Source organism: Thunnus maccoyii, chromosome 16, assembly GCF_910596095.1.
Source record: "Thunnus maccoyii chromosome 16, fThuMac1.1, whole genome shotgun sequence".
Taxonomy (NCBI): domain Eukaryota; kingdom Metazoa; phylum Chordata; class Actinopteri; order Scombriformes; family Scombridae; genus Thunnus; species Thunnus maccoyii.
In genome coordinates this window covers 665563-676865 of record NC_056548.1, presented here as the reverse complement: position 1 = coordinate 676865, position 11303 = coordinate 665563, and the positions used below count along the sequence as shown (strand labels likewise).

The 11303-nt window shown below is 39.4% G+C and overlaps 1 protein-coding gene across 1 annotated transcript in view; it reads left to right on the top strand.

The window, feature by feature from the left end:
* lgals3b (lectin, galactoside binding soluble 3b) overlaps positions 1-8500 on the top strand; it is a 12554-nt gene extending 4054 nt beyond the window's left edge. Inside the window, exons 2-7 of the mRNA XM_042389064.1 lie at positions 1112-1133; positions 4614-4710; positions 5742-6085; positions 6481-6569; positions 7252-7420; positions 7605-8500. Coding sequence (XP_042244998.1) covers positions 1128-1133; positions 4614-4710; positions 5742-6085; positions 6481-6569; positions 7252-7420; positions 7605-7763 — 864 coding nt within the window. The 5' untranslated portion in view covers positions 1112-1127 and the 3' untranslated portion in view covers positions 7764-8500. The remainder of the gene's footprint in view (positions 1-1111; positions 1134-4613; positions 4711-5741; positions 6086-6480; positions 6570-7251; positions 7421-7604) is intronic.
* The last annotated feature ends 2803 nt before the right edge of the window (positions 8501-11303 follow it).

Below are 11303 nucleotides of genomic sequence, written 5' to 3'. Positions count from 1 at the left end.
TGCACGATGGGAAACGTCCCCTTAATGAAATAATACCTCTTTAATGTGTAAAAAAATAAATAAATAAAGCCTGCAGGTGTTCAGGCCCAACTTCTTGCACGATGGCACTAGGAAACCAATGCAGGACACTTGGGTTATGTTGTGTTATTCCCTCAAAAGTACCCTCACATCAGAAAGGAAAAGACCAGAAAGAAGACACACAAGGGTCTGAACAGACCAGAGTTTCTGTCTGACAATCTTTTCAAATGAGGTCTGCAGCCAGTGGAGGAAGGAACAGAGTGACCACGGCGTGCAGTTTCTCTCCTCTCTTAAACCTCAGAAAAAGGGCGTCGTCACACCCTGATTGGTCGAGAGGGGAATGAACCCAGCTGCTCTCAATCACCAGCTGGGAGCCAGTCCTCCCAATCTGCACACAGGTGACCCTCCAATCAACCCAGACATGCAACTATCTGAATTCGGAACAGGGAGACAGGAAATGATAGCAAGTCCAATGAACGGGTGACTGCTACAAGGATTCTGTGCCAGTCGTCCACACGCTGCTGGTCCGGACTGGTTTTCTATGCCGACAGTAGTTTGTCCTGTTGATATGAAAAGATTTTCTCTTGTAGACCACGAACCAGATAGTTTAGTCATGTCAGGCGTTTTAGTGCCATTAAACTGGACATTTGAACCCAAACTGTGATCTGTCTCCGACTCTAACCAGGTAACCCAAACCACAGGAAGCACAAACGTTCCTCCTTTTTGAAACTATTTCAATTTTGTTCACACGATCTCGCACAATCAATACCGATGCACCTGTAATGATTCCATACCAATAATAAACGGAGGAATCTGAACCAATATTCACCTCATACATTAATATTTAATATCTGCTGCAAACTGGAGAGAAAAATATGAAAGTTTTCGTGTCATCGGTGAGTTGAGAGGGTTTGTTTTGGAGCGGAATCAGAGTTCATTTAAATAAAAGTAAAATAAATTTAAAAAAGGGGAAAATGAGTGAGGAGAGTTTGTGTGTGTTGTTGGATCAGTTTCATGTTGGGACTCGCCCACCACACCTTCACTCCTCTTCTGCTGCTGCTTTAAAACTCTCCTGTCTGTTTGTTTGTTTCAGATCACAGAGGAGCAGAATGAACGTAAGTATTATATTACATTATATTATATTATATTATATTATATTATTTGGATGTTGTTCATCTGTTTCACTGCATATGTAGAAATCAATGATGAGGTTTAGTTCAGTGACTTTAGTGAAAGTTTATTTTTTAATAATTTATTCTATTTGTTCATCTAGATGTGTGATTGTTTTCTTCATGGTGTAACCTTAATGCTCTTTATTTAAAGAAAAGACTGAACATCTGTCTTAACGTGTTGATTGAATCCGTTGTTGCAGCAACAGGTATCTCTGATAGATGATGTGTTAAATAATTAGTTAATACAGGTTGTAAAAACAGCTGTAGAACATTTTGGGTGCAGTTTTCTAGTAAGGCTCCCTTTATAGAGTTTACATGCTGTAACTAAAGTTTATAAGACATTGATAAAAACAACGTTTGGGTTGCCAGGTTGTTAAAAATCCTTCTGGCTGGTGTTTGTCCTGATCAGTCAGTTATTAAAACGTTATATATATATATATATATATATATATATATATATATATATATATATATATATATATATATATATATATATATATATATATATATATATATATATATAATCAGAATATTAACTCTGATTCACTGACGTGTTTGTTAGGAGGTCTTATCTACAATACTGCAAATTTCATAAAGTTATCAGATGTTTTCACGTAAATGGGAATACTTAAGTACCTCAAAATTGTGCTTAAGTACAGTACTTGAGCAAATGTAAAGTACTTAATAATAACAATAATAATAATAATAATAATAATAAACTTTGTATGCTTTTCAAAACACAGTTGCAAAGAGAAAGATAAAATAATACACACAATCAGATTAAAAACAACAAGAACAGAATTAAAACATAGAACATAAGACCTGATAAAACATATAAAAGTGATAAAAGGGGAATAGAAACCTGACAAACAACAGATTTACTATAAAAAGTCTTCCTGTGACTGTGAGTTTTGAGAAGCGATTTAACCGAAAACACTGAGTTTGCAGGAAGCTCCACAACTGCGGAGCTCTAACGGAAAACGCCGTTTACCTTTAGTAACGAGGAGGGAATAGTGAGGAGGGTCCAACCTGAGGAGGCAGCACGAGTCAATAAAACAACAAGTTCTCATCCCAGGGCGTCAAATACCGACGCTTTGTCATGGCCGTCGACCCTCGGCGTCAAATACCGACACACAAGGCGCCCTTCAGTGTCTGTATGAGACGCGCCGGGCTTTGTCCAATGACTAAATTCCTTCATCTGGTTAAAAAGATATAGTTAAAAACGACTTAGAGCTAAAAAAAAGCCATTGACCACCGACCAGATGAAACGGAGCGTTACCTTGATTAAAATGATGGATTTCTAAGGGTTTGAAACTTGTTGGGAATGTTGTTTGGATCATGTGAGGACACAACTGAACAAAATATATAACATAGGTCTACAGTTTAATGAAAAGTTACATATTGGGCCTTTAATATTATAGTTATGGATGATCTGACCCAAAGGAAGCATATAAATAAAAAAATAATACAGGACCGAGACATGAGCCCTGTGGAACACCACAGGAGAGCGGGGCTGGGCATGAAGAATTCTCCCATTACAACAGAGAAAGATCTGGATAGGAGAGAAACCAGGAAAGAGCAGCGTCCTTCATCCCAACACAGTTTTCCAGGTGATTTAAAATCATGATCGACTGTATCAAACTCAAATCGAGCAGAATTCAACGTAAACAGGCCTCGGAGTCGACGGCGAGCAGTAAGTCATCGGTAACATTAATGAAAGCTGTTTGTGTGCTGGACACAGAATCCTGAATGATGTTACTCAAAAATACTACAGTTATTCATATGAGAGACTGACTGAGAGGCAGCAGACTTCCAAAATTTTAGATAAACAAGGTAAATTTGAAATTAGTCAAAAGTTGTTTGAGACAAGAGTAAAGGTTTCTTCAGGAGAAGTCAAATTATTGCATTTTCAAAACTGGATGGGAAAGAGCCAACAGACAGCGAGCAGTTCATACTAGATAGAAACACTTTGAAACACCTCTTTCAGAAATCTAATGGGGATAATGTCTAATCGACAGGTGGAAGAACTGAACTGGGAGATTAACTCCTCTAAGTCTAACTAGAAATCTGCTTAAAGTGAAGCCTACTGGCTTCACTCAGTACAGATGAGGAGGTGTAATAAGGAGCCTAATGTCATCTATTTTATTTATGAAAAGATGGAGAAACTGCTCGCATAAAATACAGCAGAACTGAAACTGAAAAAATCTATTAACCATTAAGAGACATTTAGACATAAGACATAAACTTTATGGGAAGGAAGCAGCAGATTTTCCTTCGGAATTACAGGGTTGCGTTCGGATACTGGCTGAGATCTTAAAACCTCAACAAGTAAAACTACCTGCATGGAAAGAAATCATAGAGGGCGAGAGTGAATGAGGTTTTAAAAAATATTTAGGTGTGAATATGATTCGTTTTTGCTCAGTTTTACTCGACTGTTTCTTCTTTCTCTGTCTGAAAGACACTGAAACACTACGTCGACTCCTGGAGGATTTACTCGGATTCAGATTAACAAAAATAAAACACACACTGTAGCTGGTTATTTATCCAGTGTGTGTGTGTGTGTGTGTGTGTGTGTGTGTGTGTGTGTGTGTGTATGTGTGTCAACAAGGCAGCATTCATGTCTAAAAACAACACCTTCATACAGAACATTCCAGCTGAATCTGTCATCGGCTGCTGAACAGTGAACACACCCTCAGTCTGCACACACTCCCTGCACTGTGGGCTGTGCTGCGTTCAGGGACAGCTGGGACACTCAGGTTTACTGAGCTCACACAGAGGTGTCATTTCCACTGAGGTTGGGGAAAAAAACAACTTTAGCCCTGAATCAGCTATCTAGAAATAAATGAACCAATAGAAATATACAATAGACTTATAATTAATTCTGATTCTTTGAGTGATAATAAACACAAATGGTCATTTTGAATGGAGAGGGAGTTGAAGTTTGTGTTCATTAAACCTGATTTTGACCTTGACAGTGATGGTATTAGGCTATTAAACCATTACAGGCTGTAACTACACTGTTCCAGAGGTGGAAAGCAACTACGTACATTTACTCAAGTACAAAGCACAACTTTTAGGTACAGTTTTGACAGTTTTATTGTACTCTTGTTACTGTAGTTACTTGTTACTTTGCACATTCAGTTTTTCCATAAAAAAACATATTTGTAAAATATGATGCATTGTTACAAATTCACCAGCAACAACATGAAAATGCAGGACTTTTACTTGTAATGGAGCATTTTTACAATGTTATGTTGATGGTTTTACTTAAGTAAAACATCTGAATACTTCTTCCAGCACTTTTGATAAGACATTTAATGAATGTAACTGACTGAGTAGTTCAGTTTGATGTCAGCAGCATCTGGTGGACGTTAGAGGAACTGCAGCTCAGCATGTTTACCTTTCCTCTCTGTCTGTCTGCAGCTCTCAGACGCTCTCGGCGATTGGCCCAGCGGTGGCAACAACCAATCAGGAGGGGGCGGTCCTTGGCCTGGACAACCTGCCAATCCCACATGGCCAAGTAAGCTCACAACCATCATCATCATCTTCATCACACTCTTTTTGTTCTGATTCTTTGTCTTCTTCAAGTTCTTCAGCATGCAGAATATTCTGATTAATATGTGATAACAGCGTCTCTCACATTGTTCTGATGGTGCAAATTCTTCTTTGTGGAAAAATCAGATGACGTTTCGAGGTCTTCATAGGTCCAAAATTTTAGACTCAATCCAAAACAGATCTGTAGAAAACCAGAACCTGACGTGTATAAATCCACACAACACATGTTTGGATCCACTCAGGTATTAAGCCGAGTTACACCAGGATTTAAAGCATCGAAAGTTTTTATTTGTCAAGTTCAACTTGGTTGATTTTTGACCCACAAATTTGCAGCTTTGACCAATAACAAACCGTCCTGACAGAGCTGAGCTTTGAGAGAACAGAGAGTCCAAAATGGAGGAAGCTATTGTATCCTGATGGATGGATGTTACCAGTTACAGGAGGACATGATACTAATAAAGCTTTGAATGAACAGTTTGAACTTATTGTCCTGTTAGCAACCAAGCTAAGCTAACAGTGGATATAGTTTAAAGTGGCCACATTATGTTTTTTGTACTTTTCTGTTATATATTTCCTGTTCTGATGTCAGATGTTAAACATGGTCAAAGTTCCAAAACTTAAGGTGAACATATGTAGAAATGTTGCCTGCAAGTCAAAAGTCAGGGCTTCAGCCTGCCTTGTTTGCAACAGTTTTTTCTACCTTGTTGATGAGCTGATGTCGACTCGTCGCACATGCTCATAAACAGCTGTCTGTTCTGTAGCCTTGGTTGCTAAGGTTGTTGCTAAGGTGGTTGCTAAGGTTTTTCCGTGTGTTTTCACTTTTATATTATGATTTAACCACCAGGAGTCTCTAAAGTCAGACATTTTGAAATCCTACACATTGGGGCTTTAATAAAACTCAGACAAACAAAAAAAGAAAGGATAGAGAGATGTGTTTGTGTGATATTTGTGTGTAAAAATGAGCCTAAAATGAGAACTTTTAAAAATGTAAACCAGATCAGCCCTCCGCCAATCCGACGTGGCCTGGAGGTCCGGCTGGAGGAGGAGGAGGAGCATGGCCTGGAGGCCCAGCCGGAGGTCCAGCTGGAGGAGGAGGAGCATGGCCTGGAGGTCCAGCCGGAGGTCAAGCTGGAGGAGGAGGAGCATGGCCTGGAGGTCCAGCTGGAGGTCCAGCTGGAGGAGGAGGGGCGTGGCCTGGAGGTCCAGCCACAGGTCCAGCAGGAGGAGGAGGAGCATGGCCCTCAGGGGGCCCCAACCAGCCCGCCTGGCCCTCCCCGACCCCCCAACCCTCTGCACCTGGACCTGGTCCTGCTGTCCCTGTTGCCCCCCAACAGAACCTGGTGAGGAGAGTTTGAGGAAAATTATTGTATAAATATGTTTAAATGCTTGTGTGAACTTGTTCCTGTGTGAAAGAGAAGCAAAGAACATCCGTTTACTCTGAGTAGATCCTGCCATGTCTGTATAGTTATAACCACGCATAGAGAAGTCATGACAACTCCTAGAGGTTGGTGAGAAAGAGATAAAGGAGTCTTCGTCCTGCTGTTCAGAGCTCACTCCTCTGCAGCAGCTTGTCTGTTTGTATCAGTGGAGTGAACCGCGCTCTGAACATTAAAGACAGTCTGACAATACTGCACTGAGAGTTTCTCTTTCCTCATTGAAGTCAAGTGCAAGAGATGAATTACCACAACAAGAGACAGACGGATGGATATAATAACAGGTGTTTTCTTGTTGACAGTCGGTGCCGTACAGCCAGAATCTGCCCAGTGGAGTTTACGACAAACTGCTGATCACCATCGCTGGAGTCATCAAACCCAACGCTGATAAGTCAGTATTAACCTGTAAACCTTTAAACCTCAGCAGCAGACGGATGGATGTTGACTGAGATGAGAATTTTCATGTTCTCTCTCTGTGTCTGAAGTCAAGTTTCATCCCAATGTAGCTCAAATTTTAACATAATTTCCAGAAAATTATGAAAAGAAAATTCAAATTAATGTTTGTTTCCATCCGCTGCTGTTGTGTGAATATTAGCAGATAAACAGTCTGTGCCATCAAACCGTTGCAGAAGAAGAAGACACAACGAGAAGACGTCATTAAAAGCTCAAACGATGGGAAACATGATGGAAATATGAAATTTCTGTTTGTTTCATGTATTGATTTGAGGAAGGTTACAGTCTCCTCATCTCCAAAGGGGAAACTACAATAGTCACCACATGCCAACACATACGACAAGATGTAAAAAAACATATAAACAAAGACAATCAAAGCCGGGATGAAACTGTTAAATCAGTCTGACAGGAAAAAAGGACACAGACATCCGTCCACTGTTGGGTTAATGTCTCCATCCACCCTCCTCCTCTGAATAAAATGGCAGATGTCACTTAAACGAACTATAAGTAATTTTTTCTTTGGGCATTATGACCTGTTGTGTGGTTTTTCTTTGGAGGACAGTCTCGTTAGTTTGTGGTGACGGCTGCTGTACTCAGTGATCCTTTCTGCTGCCTTTCAGAATCACAGTGGATCTGTCTACATCACATGATCTGGCCTTCCACTTCAACCCTCGCTTCAACGAGAGCGGCAGGAAGGTGATCGTCAGGAACAGCTGCATCGGCAAAAAATGGGGCAAAGAAGAGCGAGAGCTGCAGAACTTCCCCTTCGTCCAGGGACAGCCCTTTGAGGTCAGACTCAGAGGTTTAGATTTACCGCTGATGATGATTAACTTTATACACAAACCTTTTAAAGTACGACCAAAGTCCTTTTTTTCCTTCTAACGTGGTGTCAGAGGTTCCTTGAACGCACCACAGTCTGAGGGTAAAGAGGTGAGCAGGTAGCTGACTGGTGTGTGTGGTTCTGTTGTTACAGATTAAGATCATGTGCACCAACAGAGAGTTCAAGGTGGCCGTCAACAACTCTCACCTGCTGGAGTACAAACACCGGATCACCGACCTGAGATCCATCAACAAACTCAACATCTACTACGATCTCAACCTGTCCAGGGTCAACATGGAGACTCTGCCCTGAGAGGAAACACTGGATCCACCACAGATCTACTGGGGATCTACTGTAAATCTACAGGAGATCCACCACAGATTTACTGGGGATCTACTGAAGATCTACAGGAGATCCACCACAGATTTACTGGGGATAATCAGAGATCTATTGGGGATCCAATAGAGATCGACCAAATCTACTGGAGACCCACCAAAGATCTACTGGGGATCCATTGGAGACCCACCAGAGATCTAGGAGTGATCCACTGTACATCTTCAGAAGATAAAACAGATCCATCCGAGATCTACATTAGATGATTTGTATATCTACAGAAGATCCATCACTGATCTACTGGAGATCCACCAGAGATCAAGTGGAGATCTTCTGTATATCCACAGGAAATTCACCAGAGATCTACTGTAAATCATTATCAGTAGATCTACAGGACATATCACCCTAGATATACTGGGATCGCTAGTGAATCTTTGGTAGAAAATCCCTCGAAGATTATCATAGATCTAAAATAGATCTACAAAACATTGTTGGTGGGTTCACAATAGATTTTCCCTAGATCTACTGGTGATCACTGTAGATCTATAGGTGATCATTGTAGTTGGAACAGATCCACAGAAGATTCTTGTTAGATAATATAATTTTCCTTTGACACATGAAACATTAACAGTAGATCCTCAGTAGATCCTCTTATACTGGTTTCCATCTGCATTTTGTAATCCTGTGACTCGTATAAATAAAGAGATCATCTTTAATCTGCTGGTGTTTGTGTGTTAATCTGTGCGACATGACCTCTGACCTCTGACCTCTGACCTCTGAACATTCACTAAACTAATTAAAATAAGTTTCTGCGACTTCCCAGCATGCATTGTTTGAGAGTTTAAACTCTCCAGAGACTTTTATTTTTTGTTGTTTAAAGAAAACATTCATGATGGAAACTGTGTCTTTAGTACATGTTAACAGAAGTCAGGATTGATTTTTTCATAATAATGAAAACAACACTAAAGGTTAGTGTTGAATTCAGCCTCTAAACTTTATTTAAAACACATAATGTAACAGAATTAACAGTAACTGACAGCTGAGAGATGAAGAAGTGACTCTTAAATCTGAGAAAATATAAATGGAGTTCTGACTGTGATGTTTGTCAGTGTGACTGAATATTTGTTGATTTACCTTAATATCTGTACGTTATTGAACTTGTTTTCTCTAATTGAGTTAATTTAGCTGGTTTAATATTTTCACAACTCATGAGACGACTTCAAATAATTATTCAACTCACATTTTTGAGGCAGCAGGGAAACTTATGTTACAGACATACCCAGTTTAAACTTATTTACAGTACAGACCTCTGCTGACACCATCAGAGCTGTAACAAGGCTGCAACAAAATATGACCTACATCACTTTATACAGTATGTGCTCTGTAAAAAGTCCTATTATACCACAAATATCATCATTTATTCTAAATAAACACAAAGTTCTCACAGACCCACAGGACTGCTGTAAAACATTTTGAACAGACACTCTGTGTTTTTGTCATATTTCTCTGAAGACACACTTCACTGTAAAAACTGAGAAGTTGATTAAAGTTGATTGAAGTTGATTAAACTCAAAACTGTTGGAGCAATATTAAGAGTTTTGAATTTATAAAAGAAAAATGTGTAGGATGCAGTATTTTGAGTTTGGGTCTGAATAATGTTATTTTGAATTATGACATATTAACATTAATTCAAGAAAACTGGCCATAAGGAGCCTAAAGCAGAATGTGGTTGATACGGATGATTACCTGGTACTCCCCTGTGCAGGTACTGATTGTGTAACAGTCTATTAGTAGGTCATTGATTTATTGGTTAGATCACAGACCGCACACATAAGTTTTAATCATTTAAGAATCCTGTCTTCGATCTTATTGTTTTATTTGAAAAGTCAACCAGAGCATATAATTTAATAAACATAATTTCAGTTATTGAAAAGTTTCTCTCTGTGCACCTAACCTCCGGTGGTCAAAGTAAGTTTAGTTGTTTAGAAAACCTCACAGCCACGAACTTCATCAACAACGACCTGGACAGGAAGGTGACGGGACTGTTTGATTGGTTTCTATGGCTGCTGCAGTGACCTACATTTATAATTGTTTCATTAAATTGTCTTTTTCTCCCTTCTGTCCTCTAGATGACAGAGTTGGCGTTATCTTAAATTGTGGTGACATTTTGGTATTTAAACAGCTGACATGACAATGGATGCGGATATGAATATTATGTGGGTTTGTGAAAAATGACAGCGTTTGATAGTAGTAGTGTTGTAGTGGCAGCGTTGTTGTTATTTTTGGAAAGTTTTCTTAATGTTTCACTTTTCTTTTTTTTCTTTCTTTTTTTTTTAATAAAAATGAACTTGTGTGGATGATTAGATCATTTTGAGAGATAATGGAGCTACAGAGAAGTTCAGGAGGTCAAAATCAAAATCAATAGGATTGATCCTCTGGGGTCATATTTCAGATGTCTATGAATGGTTTGAGGCCTAAAGAGGTAAAACTCTCCAATATTTTACAAAAACACAAAGATTAAAGAAAAGTTCTGAAAATGAATCCAGATTTATGTATCAGAACTTTGTTATTTCCTTCTTTCCTACCTGATCTATCATCTCAGGACCCCTTATTGACCTGCCATCCCCTCTCTCCAGAGCAGGAATTTCACAGGGGCCATGAAGGCCTTGCCTCCTCAGTTTAGCTGCCACAGTGGCTTTGATACCTGCTTGCACTGCTCCAGCTGATTTTGCTGTTTTCTACTCTGCATCTTTCCCGTCAGTACGGTTTTTAGACACTAGTGTCTTTTGTTGAGATCCTCAGTTCTTTTTGGGCAACATCCAGTGAAACGCTGCGCACATAACCAGTGGTGGGTTTGATTTCCAGCCTGGTCTGAACTGCTGGAAAACTGAACTATATATGATCCATCTTCAGTCCAGGGCTGAGCGTGTATGAACTTTTGAGTCAGGAGTTTGTACAAATGTTGGTAATTTGTAAATACCAATAAATTATTTTGTGAAATAAGCAGCCTATTTATTCATTTATTTCTCTGATAGTTACACTATGTTTTAAAAATAAAACCATCCTTAACCCTTAAGTTAAATTCATTATTTCCCTGGACTTTAAATCATTGTTTTATCTGATGGCCTTCTGGCTATCCCAAAACATTCCTGCTTACAATGTTCTTCACAGTCTAATAAAAAAATGTTTTTTCAGAAAAACAGAGCAGAATTACTTTACTATCTTACTTGCTTTACTATTACTTTACTTATCTCATTAAATCAGAAAAACAGAGCACTTTTTTCTCAAGTGAAGGCATTATGCTGCCACAGTATGTCTATAATATTTCTATGATCATTCAGTAGCGTCTGTGCTGAAATAAACCTCCAGACCAAACCACCTCTGTAACATGACACAGTTTTTATTACAGATGTTTGGTGTAACCTGGGAGTGTGTTGACCTGAATCATGTGACTGTGGCTGTGTCACCGCAGGTGGCCAATCACAGCTGGAGATCTCAGGAGGGAGAAGACGAAGAGGG